Source organism: Gastrolobium bilobum, unplaced genomic scaffold (assembly GCF_033153095.1).
Source record: "Gastrolobium bilobum isolate Gb01-03AN ecotype WA unplaced genomic scaffold, APGP_CSIRO_Gbil_v1 utg28843, whole genome shotgun sequence".
Lineage (NCBI taxonomy): Eukaryota > Viridiplantae > Streptophyta > Magnoliopsida > Fabales > Fabaceae > Gastrolobium > Gastrolobium bilobum.
The window spans coordinates 215,111-232,063 of NW_026896543.1; the positions used below are offsets into that span (position 1 = coordinate 215,111).

The following is a 16,953-nucleotide window of genomic DNA, read 5'->3' on the forward strand; positions in this document are numbered from 1 at the left end:
ACTTCCTCTGCAATAACTCCTGCACCTAATGAGACCCAACCTGCATTTCGTCCAGATGAATTGGAACGGCTCCGAACCATCCTTGACTATTTGAGTAAGCCATCTGATACTAGTGCTTTGGCTATGAGTGATATGAGCTCCAAAACTCATTCTTTCCTTTCTTCATGTAATGATTTTAAACATTCTTGGGTTGTTGATTCTGGTGCTACTGATCATATGGCTTGTTGTGCTGACTCCTTTACTTCTTATCATCCTACCATTGGAACTCATACAATAGCCATAGCTGATGACTCACATACATCAGTTGCGGGTTCTGGTGACATAAACTTACAGCAGTCCTTACATCTTAAAGATGCTCTTCATGTTCCTAAACTCTCCACGAATCTTCTTTCTATTCATAAAATTACAAAAGATTTGAATTGTACTGTAACCTTCTTCCCTACCCATTGTGTTTTTCAGGATCTCGCCACGGGGAAGACGATTGGTAGTGCTAAAAAGCAAGGTGGGTTGTACTATCTGGTGTCACAATCTCCCGAAAATAAAGTAACAGATCACATCTTCATGTCTCATGGTCAATCAACTGTTGATTCTTTGATTTGGCTTCATCATAAGCGTTTAGGACATCCTCCTTTTAGTTTACTCAAGTCCTTATTTCCATCAATGTTTTTGTCTAAGTCTGTTGAGTCTTTTCATTGTGATGTTTGTGAGTTTGCTAAGCATCATCGTGTGTCTTTTCCTTCTAGTAGTACTAAGAGTGTTGAACCTTTTGATCTTATTCATTCTGATGTTTGGGGTCCTTCTAAAGTCCCTCATGCTTCTGGAAATAGATGGTTTGTTTCTTTTATTGATGATTGCACTCGTGTAACTTGGGTTTACTTAATGCGTGAAAAGTCTGAGGTACCACATCTGTTCTTTCAATTTTATGAAATGGTTGAGACCCAATATGGTAAAAAAATCAAGAGACTAAGAACAGATAATGGTACTGAATATGTTAATCACAGTTTTTCCCAATTTATACGAAATAACGGTATGATTCATGAACTTACTTGTGTTGGCACCCCTCAACAGAATGGGGTTGCTGAAAGAAAAAATCGTCACCTTCTTGAAGTGGCTCGTGCATTAATGTTTCAGACACATGTACCCAAATACTATTGGGGAGATGCTATTCTTACTGCAGCATTCTTGATCAACCATTTACCCACTCGGGTACTTGACCATGTAAGTCCTATTCACTCTATAACTTCTTTTTTCCCTTATATTCCAACTATGAGTCTTCCTCCGCGAGTGTTTGGGTGTGTTGCTTTTGTTAATGTTCATAAACATAATCGCAGTAAGTTGGACCCTAGGGCTATTAAATGTGTTTTTCTTGGTTATGTTCCCGATAAGAAGGGCTACAAGTGCTATCACCCTGGTAGTAGGAAATTTTTTGTTTTTATGGATGTTACATTTCAGGAATCTGAGTCCTTTTTCCAAGGTCCTCATCTTCAGGGGGAGAATCCTTCACCAGAAAGCTCATCACCTCCCTTCTTTGAGTCTTCAGTGTCTACTCCTTTACCTGTGTCAGTGTATCCTCCTCTTGTCCATATTGTTTCTGTTCCTCCTATGTCTGATCCTCCTGTGAGTGATCCTCCTGTGACTGATACATCAAGTTCACCAGAGATACAGAAGATTATGACACCTAAGTTGGTATATCAAAGAAGGAAACAACCCACATTGCCTCAACAACAACCTCAATCGTCTGAACCACTGGTAAGTCTTGAATATCATATTTATGATCTTGATGTTAATACTTCTAATAACTTACCTGATGATTTACCCATTGCTCATAGAAAAGGAAAAAGATCTTGTCTTAAGAAATCTTGTTCTTCCTGTCCCTCTTGTATTCAATACCCTATCTCCTATTTTGTTTCCTCTGCTAATCTTTCTATGCAGCACAAAAGCTTTGTTTCAGCACTAGATTCTATTTCAATCCCAAAATCAGTACATGAAGCCTTGAAAGATGGGAATTGGGCTCAAGCCATGCAAGAGGAGATGAATGCGTTGGAGAAAAATAAAACATGGGAGGTTATTGATAGACCTAACGGAAAGAAAATAGTGGGGTGTAATGGGTTTATGCCCTGAAATATAATTCTGATGTAACTCTTGAAAGAGACAAGGCTCGATTAGTCGCCAAAGGTTACACTCAAACCTATGACATTGATTATGAAGAAATCTTTGCTCCAGTTGCAAAGATTAATACGGTGAGAGTCTTGTTATCCCTTGCTTCCCATTACAATTGGGATATAAATCAATTTGATGTGAAAAATGCTTTCCTCAATGGTGAGTTAGAAGAAGAAATCTACATGGAAATCCCGCTTGGTTTTGATTCTGTGAAGGGAGAAAATAAAGTTTGTAGATTAAAAAAGGCATTGTATGGATTGAAGCAGTCACCTCGTGCCTGGTTTGGAAGGTTTACTAAGGTTATGATAACCTTAGGATATAGACAGAGTCAAGGAGATCACACTCTTTTCTTCAAGCACTCCCAAAATAGAAAACTTACTGTGCTCCTTGTATATGTTGATGATATTATTATCACAGGTGATGATTTTATGGAGAGACAGACTCTGCAAACACGGCTTGCCTTTGAGTTTGAAGTCAAAGATCTTGGGAAACTGAGATATTTCCTTGGGATAGAAGTAGCTCATTCAAGCAAAGGAATTTTTATCAGCCAGAGGAAATATGTTCTTGATCTTCTCAAAGAAGCAGGAAAGCTCGGGTGTAAACCCTCCAATACTCCTATTGAGCAAAATCACAAGATAAGCTATGAAGAGGAGAGTCCTCCAGTTGATAAAGGACAATATCAACGACTAGTTGGAAAATTGATATATCTGGCTCATACTAGACCAGACCTAGCTTATGCTGTTAGTGTTGTCAGTCAGTTTATGCATGATCCAAAGGAGAAACACATGCAGGTAGTAGAGAGAATTCTTCAGTATCTTAAAGCTACTCCTGGTAAAGGATTGTTATTCCGACGTGATGGCAATCTCTCTTTAGAAGTCTACACTGATGCTGATTATGCTGGATCCGTGACTGACCGTCGATCTACCACTGGTTATTGCATGTTTCTTTGCGGTAACTTAGTGACATGGAGAAGTAAGAAACAAGATGTGGTTGTCAGGTCAAGTGCAGAAGCTAAATTTCGAGCTATGGCTCAAGGCATTTGTGAGTTACTGTGGCTGAAAATTATACTTGATGATCTCAAAATAAAATGTGAGGGACCTATGAAGCTGCTATGTGACAATAAATCCGCTATTTGTATAGCTCATAATCCGGTTCAACATGATCGGACTAAACATATTGAGGTCGACCGCCATTTCATCAAAGAGAAACTTGATAGCGGGTTGATTACCACTCCATACATTCCCACTAGACGTCAATTAGCTGATCTATTGACAAAAAGACTTCCTTCAGACAGATTTCAAGAACTTACTAGCAAGCTGAGAATGATAAATATCTATTCCTCAGCTTGAGGAAAAGTGTTAAATATTAGGTCTTTTATTATTATTAGTATTTGTTGTATTGGGCCAAGCCCATTAGGTCAAGAATTATGTTTTCTAGTCTTTATAAATAGAGACCTCTTTGTATCAGATTAATACACAATTATAATAATATTTTTCCAATTACCCTTTTCAAGTCTTTCTTGGTAGTTTTGAGTATGCAAGCATACTAGTATCTTTTGAGTAATCGTTGTTCAAGCACTTAGCAGGTTCATATAACTTGAATGTTGTAAAAAATTGGGTTTGAAATACTTCAAATAATACACTTTATTCTAAATCAAAATCTTCGTCTTAAACCACAGTAAGAAAAACGCAAGATGATACTAATCTCAACCCAATTCCATTTGTTAAATGAAATTGAGATATTTAATTAGTCACGCAATTCCATTTGTTGCATGAAATTGTGATATGCCGAGGAGTTTACTGGGCTGACCCCGAATCCCTTCAAGAATACTACTCTAAGTCCTGGGCCCTCGGTTCCTACGTTTGCTGTAATCTTGACTTCCAACCTTGTCTGATTTTTTACTATGCTATTTAGGTTGCGAGAACATCGTTGGTCGTACATCACACACACGTGATCCAAACCAATAAGAGTCGTCAAGACGCAAGTACATTTGGAGACTATCCTTTTTACCTTCACCCTCACCATCACTGATAATGATGTTAAATTTCAAATTAGGTAAATATAAGGGCTTGGCAAGGATGAAGCAGAAAATGAAGGCCAACAGAGGGGGACGTGGAGCAGAAGAGAGATCAATATCTATATAATCATTTTTCGTCTTATACTCCAACCACTCTGGAACATTGCTTCCTGGATAAGCGTAGAAGTATGCTGCTTGATAAGGATCATGGCGATCATTGTAATCATCATAATTTTCAAGATAATCGTGTTCTGGCGCAGATATATGTTGGTATGCTAATTTCATCATGTTAATTTGCGCATTCAACGCAATAGCTGTAAGAGAAGGTTCATCCAATTTCAAGCAATCCCAGAACTTAACCCATTTCCTATTTTCCTTGAATTGTTCAGCGGCTGTTGAAGGGAACAATACAGTCATCAGTGATGTGCAGAGTCCAGCATCTAGAGTTTCAAGGGATGGGGGAAGCTGTGGTAGAGTCCGAATATTCCTGCACATATTGACATCTAAATATTGCAGTCTTGTAAGATTCTTGATGGATGAAGGCAAGCTCTGAATGTAACTTCCACCTAGGCGTAGGATTTCAAGCTTCCTTTGACGTCCAAAAGAGGAGGGCAATGCACTCAAGCCCGTGAGACTTAAATCAAGTACTATCATATTCTCTGATGTTACTGAGAATTCCTTGAGTTGTTGGCAGCATCGAAGGTTGAGATATCTGAGGGAGCTTAAATGGGTATTAGTTGCAAGTCTGATAAGGGAATAGCAGTATCTTGCATTCAATTTGTCAAGCTTGTCGAGTGAGAAAATAGATGGATGCAAACTCGTCAACTGACCACACCAAGAGATATTAAGTACTTCAAGATTTGGGGCATTTGAAAAGTCTGGCAGCTCCTTCAAGGCATCACACTTATAAAGTTGAACTTTTTTCAAATCCATAAGATTCTGTATAAAAAAAAAAAGACATCACACATGTTAATTTTGTATAATTCCTTGAATTAAGAGAATAATTATACAACAAAACACATTCACCTGCACTCCATCCCAAAGTTTTTCCACAGAACTATATGACAAGAATAATATGACAAGTTTTTCTGCAGAAAATTTCTCTGGCAAGGATTTCAGATGGTAATTCGCCCAGCCAAGATATCTTAGTTCAGTTGGCAAAGACTGAAGCCCTTGAGGGAGATAATTCAAGTTGTCTGAATCATATTTGCCACCAATATGCAGAAAATGTAGTTTGCTCATCTTAGCAAATATGTGAGAGCTTAACTTCAACTGCCTAAATGCTGACAAGTCCACCTGTATGCTTCTAATGGCCTCAGTCCCCTTCCATCAATGAAGAATACAAATTTTAAAAATCATTAAAAGCCATATTTCTCACCAAAATAAAAATAAAAAATCAAATGTTATCTAAAGATATAATATTTAATTTAGGCTTTACCTTGTCATTCAAAAATACTTCATCAATGTCTTTAGGATTACCCAGTCGACTGCGGCTTCCAGGGTCTTCACTAGATTCTTGGCGAACAATCTCCCAAGCCATTTCTCTTAGAATATCATGCACCAATATAATATTATCTTTGGAAAAAGTTATAAGAGCTTTATCTTTCAGCCTTTCTAACCCAACAGCCACTGAGTTATCACTTTCATGATTTTTCAATAAATTTTTTATATAATCCACTTTCAAATTCAACCCACTGAAGAAACATGCAAGATCTAAAAAAATATTTTGCTCTTTGCAATCTAGATCATCATAACTCAGTTTCATTACATCATGAACTTTCTTACTTGGCATATTTTTAAGTTTGTCCAGCTGACTTTCCCACACTTCCTTATCTTTGCCACGGATAAGATGAGCCAAAACTTTAAGAACTAACGGAATGCCTTTGGAATACTTGACAACCCTTTTTGATAGCTCATAATACTCCATCTGAAGCTGAAATTGGTTAAAGGCGTTCAAATTGAAAAGCACAAGTGCTTCACTATAAGTCAATACCCCAACCTGGTATATATCATCAACTTTGTTAGCAATAAGCACTTGCCTATCTCTAGTTGTTACAATTATTCTACTACCTGGTCCAAATCTATCACGAGTTCCGAACAACTTTTCTAGTTGATCAGAATCATTTACATCATCAAGAACAATAAGAACCTTCATACGACCAATCCTTCTCTCAATATTATTGGACAATCCATTTGGTGTGCTAATTTTCACCTCTCCAGATAATAGTATAGAAAAGAGTTTTTCCTTTAACGAAATTATTCCATATCTTCTTGATTCTTCTCTTACATTTGCCAAAAAACAACAACCTTCATATTCATAACATAGTTTGTTAAATGTTTCTTCTGCAATGGTTGTCTTACCAACCCCGCCCATACCCCAAATTCCAATAACACGGACATCCTTTGACTCTTGATGTAACAATAATTCTACAAGTGCAACTGGTTTATCAATTCCAATAAGTCCCTTTGAGTCAACCGGGTGCTTACTTAACCTGATCAACACAAGATTGACAATATCTTCAATCAACTCAGCATCATTCCTATACAACAAAGAGAGTGAGTGAGGAAGAATGTATGAAATTCAATGGCATTAATATTAGCTTAACTACAAATTTTTGTATTTATCTCTCTCTTTATAAACATTAAATACATGAGACCTTATTAAAATTTGTGAATATTTTCGTGAAGAAATAGACATAATATTTTGACAAAACCTTATAATTTGAAATTTTAAAATGTCAGGTTTCGTTATCCACAATGGAACATCCTCTTCTCTTTTCCTACCTCCATAGTGAAATCACTTAATAGAGTTTGGTAAAGGGGAAAAAAAGGAGGTTAATGGATGTATCTACAAGTTTTAAATGTATCATTTATACGTAACATTTGGAAATTGGAATACAATTTAATTGAATTACTTTGGTCTAATTAACCACTAAATTCAATAAACCAACAAAGCATGGCTTGTCCAATCTAAGTACTAGCATGAACATGTTGCCGCCTTTACTAATAAATGCAGAAGTAATAACTAAAAAGCGCGCATTCCATAAAAAACTAAGAAAATAAAGGTTGTCTTTTTGTATTTATGGAACCAGTTTGCATATAGCTATATAATAAATAAATAGTTACAACATATTGAACATTTATTGTGGGAAAAGAAATTAAAAAGCTTACCGAAAATGTGATGACTTAATTCCTGATAAATTAGCAGATTTATTTAAAGCATGTGTCCAGATTTGCACCCTAGTAGAATTATACTTTTTTTCATGTTGAGCAAGTGCGTTTTCATAACTCCCCTTTTGATGCCGTACATCCGTGGGTTCTACATTGTAGAAAACAGGCACTACAATTTGTCCATATTTCTCTCTGCACTCAACTATTTTCACAAGTTCTTCCAAACACCAATGAGAAGCAGCATAGTCTTTTGAGAATATAACCAACGAAATGAATGAGCCTTCAATTGCTCTAAGAAGTGATGATGATATTTCATCTCCTCTCTCAAGTTTATCATCTACAAAGGCATATATTTGCTTTCGTTGAAAAGCCTCAATCAAATGACTAAGAAAACCGTGGCGGATGTCCTTGCCCCTAAAGCTTACAAAAACATCATATTTTTGTTGAGCAGCATTGTCTGACGTTAGCTTTGCCGCTACACCCTTGAATTTGTTAAAAATGAATGAATAAATTTGATTATGCATAATTGCAATATAGCAACATTTTCCATTAATAAAATGTGGTGTGTTATGTTAAGACCACGTTACCAAAAAGGTTATACCTACAGTTTAATATGTTGCTAGTAACAGTTAAAAAACATGTCACTAATAACATTCAAAAAGTATTGCTAATTTATTTTTTTTGTAACAATTAAAAATATAATTTTCTTTTTTGCAATATTTAAAAATTGCAATTGGTTTACTTTTTTGTAACATGTGTAAATAATATTACTAATTTATTTTTTGGTGATGGTTAAAAAATATTACTAATTTAAATATCCAACACAAACTAGATCCATCCCAAAAACTCTTGGAGATGTTAACTCAAATCATACTAAAAATAAAAGAAAAAAGAAAAAAGAAAACAAGCCTCTTCAAGTTCATTATGAAATTTCAAGTCAATATATTACTAACATGGAATGAGAGAGAGAGAGAGAGAGAGAGAACAAATTTAACATGTAAATTTCTAGTTCTTCAGGAAAAAAAATAAAAAAATTAGAAGGTCTGAAGCAGGTGCATGATCATAAAACATGGGCATGATGGTGATCACAGAGAAGAACACTTGTATAATTCGCCAATACACTAATACAGGATAACGTACAGGTTCATAGAAACTAAAAAATCCTAAAATAAGAGTGATAGCCATTAGCTGTTATTTATACTTGGGGTTAAAGGTGTCCCTGATAAACCTTTAGTTTATCTTGTTTAATGGACTAAAATAATATGAATTATCTAGTTGAACAAGTCAAAAATTAGGGTTTTAAAATGATAATCATGAACATTATCTGATTGTTGGAACTAATTAATATATTTGTTATTTTTAAAGGGATTTGATAACAAATGATTCAAATATGAAGATTTAGATAAAGAGAGATCAAATCAGAAAAGAAGATGAATCAAGGTGAAAACAATAAGATTGAAGATCTTATCAAGTTGTTAGAAGTGGGAGCTTAAGCCCCCATTCACAAGCTTAAGCGCCCAGACAAGTCCAACTTAGGCCCATTCAAGTTTTCTACTGCAATACGAACTCTTGACCTATTTAAACACCGTTGGGGACCAGAAATACATAACTTATACATTGCAAAACAACTTTTGGGTGCTTGGAGGCTGAAGGAACGCGGAGGAACATCAGATTCATGTTCGTGAGCGGCGGAGACGGATCAACGTCAAATGTTCACTGGAGATATCGAAGATCCACCAATTATCTATGGAGTTTGGGGGAGCTTTTCTATTTTCTTTTGTTCTTGATTTTGCTATGTCCGGCTAGTTCTTTAAGTAGTTAGGGTTAGATGGATTTTAGTCGATTTATTATGCTTTGAATAATTCGTACGTTAATTTTCCTTTTTATCATGAATGAAGTTATCTGTTTTTAATGCTTTATATAGGCTTGAATCTTATATAATGATCATCGGTAAATGCATGACAATAGGGATGTTGGTGTGTGATCCATATCTGATAACTTCATCGTAAACGCTATGATTCTAGGGATAGACATAGAATTTTGCGTAACCTTAAGATTCTTGAACTTAATGCTTGCATTCTTGGGGAATAACCGGGGAACTAGGGTTCTTTCAAGTTTGTAAAGGTTTTAGGGTAACAAGGGATTGAGCTCTAATAACACGCGAAAGAATTGGTTAGATTGATATTAAGGACGGTAAACGTAAAGAAGGACTTCGAATCATAATAAGGAAATTAAAGGAAATCGAACCCCTAGCTACGTTTTTATTTTATTAGTTAAATCACATCTTTAATTTCTTGTCTTTAATTCTTGCAAGTAATTAGCTTAATATTTAATATTTTAATTTTGCAATTCAAATCCTGTTTCCAAATACACTTTCGATTGTCCAACTAAGTTTGCGATAGTGAATTAGTGCTTGAACCGTAATCCTCGTGGGAACGATCTCTTACTTAATCATATATTACTTGTACGATCGGTGCACTTGCCGTGAGTAGCAACAAGTTTTTGGCGCCGTTGCCGGGGATTACTATTTCAACATTAATAGTAGCTATTAATTCTTTAGATTGGACCTTATTTTCTGTTATTTAATTTTCTGTTATTTAAATTCAATTTTATTTTCTTATTTTATATAATCTATTTTTCTGGTTTATGCGAGGTACCGTTGACACCGATTCCTTGCAATTCGACCCGGAGATAGAGAAAACAGCAAAAAGAAACAGAAAACTTGCTAAAGAAAGAAGACAGCAAGAGAAAGAAGCTTCAAGCTCAACAGAACCAAGAGAAGAAGCAATGGGAGACAACAATGTACCTCCACCACCTCCGAGAACGTTGGGAGATTACATGACTCCTGCTCGAGTTCCACAGACGGCGAGTATTGTTAGACCAAACGTGGATGCTAACAACTTTGAACTCAAGCCGGCACTTTTACAATTAATTCAGAAAGACCAATTTGCCGGAGGAAGCACTGAAGACCCTTACATCCATCTGGAAAACTTCTTGCTATATTGTGATACCTTGAAAATGAACGGGGTGTCTCGGGATGCTATTTTGCTCAGGTTGTTCCCATGTTCACTTAAAGACGAAGCAAGAGGATGGTTGCAATCGTTACCTCAAGGAAGCATCACTCACTGGGACGACTTGGCAACCAAATTTTTGGATAAAGTTTTCTCATCTTCGAAGATGGCAAAGCTCAAGGCGGATATCACTTCTTTTGAACAAAAAGAAAGTGAATCTCTATATGAAGCATGGGAAAGATTCAAAGGACTGCTCAGGAAGTGTCCCCAACATGGCATTGAAGCCTGGGAGCAAGCGAGAACCTTCTTCCAAGGGATGACGCCGAACACAAGAACAGTGGTGAATGCTGCATCAGGAGGGTCCTTGAAGACAAAAACTCCAGAGGAAGCCTTGGAATTACTAGAGTCTCTAGCCTCTCAGGAGTATGATAATGCTCCCGCACCACAGAGAAGAGCGGGGATTATGAAGCTTGATGGCTATGATGCCATCTTGGCCCAGAATGATCAGATCCTACAGTCTAATAAGAAACAGCAACAACAATTAGATGCTCTCACAAAGCAATTTTCTGATTTTCAAGTTTCTTCTAATACTTCAGTAGCTTATGTTAATACTTCTTCTATTGTTTGTGATATTTGCGCAGGTGCTCATACTACTGATGACTGCAAGGCACCCGAAACTGCAGATGTTAATGGAATTTGGCATGATCAGAAAGTTCCATATAATCCAGGGAGGAACCAATACGGCAATAACCAGAATCAAGGGTGGAGACATAAAAACCAAAATCAACACCCGAGATTCAGTTATAGTTCGAATCATCAGCTGAATCCTCCTATGCCAGTACCACAGCAACCTCCACAACAATCAGAGTGGGAGAAGGCCTTTGCACAACTATCCAAGACCACATCAGACTACGTTCAAAGTACCAATGCGTTCAGGGAAGACACTTCAACCTTTATGCAAGAGACCAGGGCCTCATTCCGGAATCAAGAAGCCTCTATCCGGAATCTTGAAACTCAGATTGGTCAATTGTCAAGGCAGTTCAACGAAAGAACCCAAGGCACCTTCCCGAGTAATACAGATGTTAATCCAAACGCACACTGCAAGGCCATTACCACTAGAACTGGCATTGTAATTGAACCTGTGATTAAGCCTTCAGTAGAGAAAAAGAAAGCTGAGGGACCTGCCATTGAAGAAGAAAAAGAGAAGGAAGTTGACAAAGAGCCTGCTGCAGAGAAAGCTGTTCCTGAGAAGAAAGAGTTCAAATGGGAGAAAAAGAAAGCTCAAGAAAGACAAGAAAAGCCATTGGAGCTCTCACCTTATGCAAAAATTCCGTATCCGCAGAGGTTCAGAGAGGAAATAAAAAAGCAGCAGTATTCGAAGTTCCTTGACATCTTCAAAAAGCTACAAATCAATATTCCATTTGCTGAAGCCTTGGAGAACATGCCGAATTACGCAAAGTTCATGAAAGATCTTTTATCGAAGAAACGTAAACTGAAAGAATGTGAAACAGTGACGTTGACGGAAGAGTGTAGTGCTATAATTCAGAAAAAGTTGCCTCCAAAACTTGAAGATCCTGGAAGTTTCAGCATTCCCATAGAAATTGGCAACGTCAATGTGGGAAAGGCGTTATGTGACTTGGGGGCCAGTATCAACCTTATGCCATTATCCATCTGCAAGGCTCTGGGTATTCATAAGCTGAAACCGACAAAAGTTTCACTACAGTTAGCTGACAGATCTACCAGAAGGCCAGATGGAGTCATTGAAGATATTTTGGTAAAAATTGATAAATTCATATTCCCTGCAGACTTTGTCATCTTAGACATGAAAGAGGATGCTGAAATCCCATTACTTTTGGGAAGACCCTTCTTAGCCACTGCAAGAGCTTTGGTTGATGTGGAGCAGGGAAAGTTGATGTTACGGGTTAATGATGAAACCGTAACAATTGATGTTCTTGAATCTATGAAACATCCTTCCGACGGAGGAGATTGCTTCAAGGTTGATGTGATCAATGATGCAGTGATAGACACAGTTGATGAAATACTCCAACCACTGATGGAATTGGAGTCATTAGAAGGAGATCTACTGCACAATACAACTGAAGCAACAGAAGAAGGACAAGAGGTTGAAAAGCTAGAAGAGAAAGTTGATGATATTATTCAAGGAGCACCAAAGGTTGAATTGAAAGAGCTTCCTCCTACTTTGAAATATGCATTTCTTGGAGAAAGCAAAACATACCCGGTGATCATCAACACAAATTTGTCAACCGCCGAAGAAGAAAAATTATTGAAAGTGTTGAGAGAGCACAGAACAGCTATAGGATGGTCTATTACAAACTTGAAAGGAATAAACCCATCCTTTTGCACTCATAAAATACTGATGGAGAATGATGTGAAGCCAGTCAGACAACCACAGAGAAGATTGAATCCAACTATGAAGGAAGTTGTGAGAAAAGAAGTCGTGAAGCTCTTGGATGCTGGTATGATCTATCCAATTTCTGATAGTGCATGGGTGAGTCTGGTACAAAAAGTTCCAAAGAAAGGTGGGATCACAGTGGTACGTAATGAAAACAATGAGTTGATTCCTACAAGAACTATTACCGGCTGGAGAATGTGCGTCGACTACAGGAGACTTAATGCCGCTACAAGAAAAGATCATTTCCCTCTACCATTCTTAGATCAAATGTTGGAGAGGCTAGCGGGACATTCATTTTATTGTTTCCTTGACGGCTATTCCGGATACAATCAGATAGCGGTTGCTCCAGAAGATCAAGAGAAGACAGCCTTCACCTGTCCCTACGGTGTGTTTGCCTACAGACGTATGCCCTTCGGGTTATGCAATGCACCCGCCACTTTTCAGAGGTGTATGCTATCCATATTCTCTGATATGATTGAAAATTTTATTGAAATATTTATGGATGATTTTTCTGTCTTCGGTTCATCTTTTGATGTTTGCCTCACTAACTTAGCTTGTGTTTTGCAGAGATGCCAAGAGAGTAATTTAGTACTCAACTGGGAAAAATGCCACTTTATGGTAAGAGATGGAATAGTCTTAGGCCATAAAATCTCTGAGAAGGGAATTGAAGTTGATAGAGCAAAGATCTCACTTATAGAAAAACTTCCCCCTCCCTCTAATGTGCGTGGTGTGCGTAGTTTTCTTGGACATGCAGGTTTCTATCGGCGTTTCATCAGAGATTTCTCAAAGATAGCCAAACCCCTCTGCAAATTATTGGCCAAAGAAGAAGAGTTCAACTTTGACAATGATTGTTTGATTTCTTTTAATCTTTTGAAAGAAAAATTGACTACCGCACCTATTATCACTTCACCGAATTTTGAATTACCTTTTGAATTAATGTGTGATGCTAGTGATTATGCTATAGGTGCAGTCTTAGGTCAAAGAAAAGATAAACTCTTGCATGTTATATATTATGCTAGTAAAATTCTAAATGAAGCACAATTAAATTACACTACTACTGAGAAAGAATTACTAGCTGTTATATATGCTTTTGATAAATTTAGAACCTATTTGCTAGGATCTAAAGTTATTGTGTATACTGACCATGCTGCCTTGAAATACTTATTGACTAAACAGGATGCTAAGCCGAGACTACTTAGGTGGATGCTTCTACTTCAAGAATTTGAGATAGAAATCAGAGACAAGAAAGGAGTAGAGAACCGGGTAGCTGATCATCTCTCTAGACTTCAAGAGAAAGAACTTCAAGATAGTTCAGAATTGATAATCCGAGATGAGTTTCCAGATGAGCAAGTTCTCTCAGTCAGCACACTGCCATGGTTTATGAATGAGCAAGCTCTTGCAGTAGACACCGCACCATGGTTTGCAGACTTTGCAAATTTCAAAGCAGCTGGGACAATTCCTAAAGATTTTTCATGGCAACAACGGAAAAAGTTTCTCCGCGATGTGAAAAGATACTTGTGGGATGAACCATTCCTATTCTACACATGTTCTGACGGAGTCATTAGAAGATGCATCCCTGAAGAAGAGATGAAAGATGTTCTATGGCACTGTCACGGTTCAGAATACGGAGGCCACTTCGCGGGAGAAAGGACGGCTGCAAAAGTTCTTATGAGCGGATTCTATTGGCCCACTCTATATAAAGATGCCAGAAAATTCGTGGAATCTTGTGATCGTTGCCAAAGAACGGGGAACATATCAAAAAGACATGAAATGCCACTAAACAACATCATGGAAGTTGAAATCTTCGACGTTTGGGGCATTGACTTCATGGGGCCTTTCCCCACTTCATACGGGAATAAATATATATTGGTGGCGGTGGATTACGTCTCTAAATGGGTGGAAGCAGTTGCCTTGCCTACCAATGATTCTAGAGTCGTGATCAACTTCATCAAGAAAAACATCTTTGTGAGGTATGGAGTACCAAGAGCAATGATCAGTGACGGAGGCACACATTTCTGCAACAGACAAGTTGAATATGTGCTCGCAAAATACAGCGTCAGACACCGCATTGCCACACCATATCATCCACAAACCAGTGGGCAAGTGGAAATATCAAACCGGGAACTAAAGCGTATCCTTGAGAAAACAGTAGGAAGCTCCCGGAAAGATTGGGCCCGCAAGCTAGATGATGCACTATGGGCATACCGGACCGCTTTCAAGACACCCATTGGCATGTCTCCGTTTCAAATGTTGTTCGGGAAAGCTTGTCACTTGCCGGTAGAGATGGAACACAAGGCTTTGTGGGCTGTCAAGTTCTTAAACTTTGATACAAAAGCGGCAAGTGAAAAGAGGTTGTTACAACTGGATGAGTTAGACGAATTCAGATTATCAGCGTATGAAAGTGCCAGCCTCTACAAAGAGAAAACCAAGAAGTGGCATGACAGAAAAATATTGGGCAGAGACTTCAAGGTTGGACAACAAGTTCTGCTGTTTAATTCACGGTTGAGACTCTTTCCGGGAAAGCTCAAGTCTAGATGGTCAGGACCGTTTCTGGTGAAAGAAATACGTCCTTATGGTACAGTGGAAATCAGTCCACTGGATTCTGACAGAAGCTTCAAGGTGAATGGACAACGATTGAAACCATACCTTGGAGGAGAAATTGACAGAGGAACGGCTACCGTTGCTCTTGCAGAAACGTAAAGGAGGTACGTCAAGCTCGTGACGTAAAACAAGCGCTTATGGGAGGCAACCCAGTATTTAAGCATTCAGTAGTTTAAATTCAGAATTTTAATTTCTAGTTTAGTTGTTAGTTTAGGTAAGTTTAACATTTAGTCTTATGTTGAGATGAAAATAAAAATATTGAGGTGGATGATCAATTCTTGAGATGAATGTGCAGGAATAAAGCATACACAGGTACGCAAGTCTTATTTAATTAATCGTTGTGTATGATATATGCATAAGGCGTTCTTGATGAATTTCTATATGTTTCTCTGTTATGTGATGCAAACACTCAACCATTGATAAGCATAGATACTCGAAAGTATTAGCATATAAGGTGTTTGATTGAATGACTAAAAGGAATTTAGACCAAGAAACAAACTGGAAGTAGTTACCATTTTCATACAACCAATTCATCTTAAGGTCTAGTCACAAGATTACATGCTCCATTGAACTTATAGACAGTGGTCCTTCTTAGATATATATCAATTTAATGGAATTGATTGATTATCACAAATCCAAGCAGGAGAATCTTTATTTGTTAAAAAAGACTGAGGAGTGAAAGAAATATTTTCTTTTGCTAACTCGGAAGTCAGCTTTTGAAACCAAGTAAAAGTTTCAAGTTCGTCAGTACTCAGAAGAAGGAAAAAAAATTAAATTATAAATCAATCCTTTTTGTAAATCCCCACCTTTATTTCTGCTAACAAATTCTTTGAGTTAGTTAAAAATGCTTTAGCAGGTGTACTATAATGATGTTGGTTCCAACTGAGAGGGAATCGAGGAGCTTCGTCCTGATCCAGAAAGAAAGTAGAAGGAGTGGCAGATTGAGAAGAAGAAGAAGAAGCAGATGGTGTAGCCGGAAGAGCTTCAGGTATACAAATCTTGAAATAATCTTCCTTGAAGTTCTTCCAATTGTCTTTGTAAGTACACTAGCGAAATCTAGGGCGAGCTTTTAAGGAAACCCAACTATGACGAGTACTTCCTCTATCGATAACATTGCGGAATACGGCGAATAGACAAAAGAAAATCCGAAAAGAGTACATGAACCCAAAAGATCTACAGATTATCTCAAAAGTTTGTAAAAAACACCAGCTGTTTGGATGAAGTTGAGAAGGGGCGATTTCAAGATGGTTTAAGACGTCCATTTGAAATTCAGTGAAAGGTAAGGATACCTTGAGCTCGGAAAATAAGCATTTATAGGCAAAAAAGAAAGAATTCTCACCTTGCCCGGAAGGTGAACATATACGTTCCTCTTCTCCGGGTGCAGCAACTCGAAATGAAGTAATAATGGAGTCACAGAATAGAGGGATGGACTGTAAGGCAGCATGAAGATTACTCGAATTATTCTCATACGAAAAATGAAGGCCTAGAGCTTCTTCATCAACCCATGCTAGACCTTCCACAATAGAGGGAAGAGCGAAGCGAGAAAGTGGAAGCGAACGGTAGGGACGATTCCTCGGCGG

The 16,953-nt window shown here is 37.6% G+C and overlaps 2 protein-coding genes, 1 non-coding gene and 1 pseudogene across 3 annotated transcripts; 1 reads left to right on the top strand and 3 right to left on the bottom strand.

Annotated features, from left to right (window-relative positions):
• Positions 1 to 3,838: 3,838 nt before the first annotated feature.
• LOC133300383 (disease resistance protein RPV1-like) lies at positions 3,839 to 7,785 on the bottom strand (annotated as a pseudogene).
• On the bottom strand, positions 7,345 to 7,872 carry LOC133300391 (disease resistance protein RLM3-like). The gene has a single exon (XM_061499922.1). The coding sequence runs from the start codon at positions 7,870 to 7,872 to the stop codon at positions 7,345 to 7,347; it is 528 nt and encodes a 175-aa protein (XP_061355906.1).
• Positions 7,873 to 10,531: 2,659 nt separating this feature from the next.
• Positions 10,532 to 10,638, bottom strand: LOC133300401 (small nucleolar RNA R71). The gene has a single exon (XR_009750058.1). It is a non-coding gene; the product is annotated as a small nucleolar RNA R71 (small nucleolar RNA).
• A 37-nt stretch (positions 10,639 to 10,675) lies between these two features.
• LOC133300392 (uncharacterized) lies at positions 10,676 to 15,472 on the top strand. The gene is made up of 3 exons (XM_061499923.1): positions 10,676 to 11,893; positions 12,743 to 14,357; positions 14,862 to 15,472. Exons 1-3 carry the CDS (start codon positions 10,676 to 10,678, stop codon positions 15,470 to 15,472), a joined length of 3,444 nt encoding a protein of 1,147 aa, XP_061355907.1.
• The last annotated feature ends 1,481 nt before the right edge of the window (positions 15,473 to 16,953 follow it).

Bases quoted from the DNA above. Each gene is read 5' to 3' on its own strand.
- LOC133300391 (XM_061499922.1), bottom strand. From the start codon at position 7,872: ATGCATAATCAAATTTATTCATTCATTTTTAACAAATTCAAGGGTGTA.
- LOC133300392 (XM_061499923.1), top strand. From the start codon at position 10,676: ATGACGCCGAACACAAGAACAGTGGTGAATGCTGCATCAGGAGGGTCC. The intron at 11,894-12,742 runs GCTATAATTCAG...ATACTGATGGAG, and splicing joins CGTTGACGGAAGAGTGTAGT to AATGATGTGAAGCCAGTCAG. The intron at 14,358-14,861 runs AGATGAAAGATG...CATATCATCCAC, and splicing joins AAGATGCATCCCTGAAGAAG to AAACCAGTGGGCAAGTGGAA.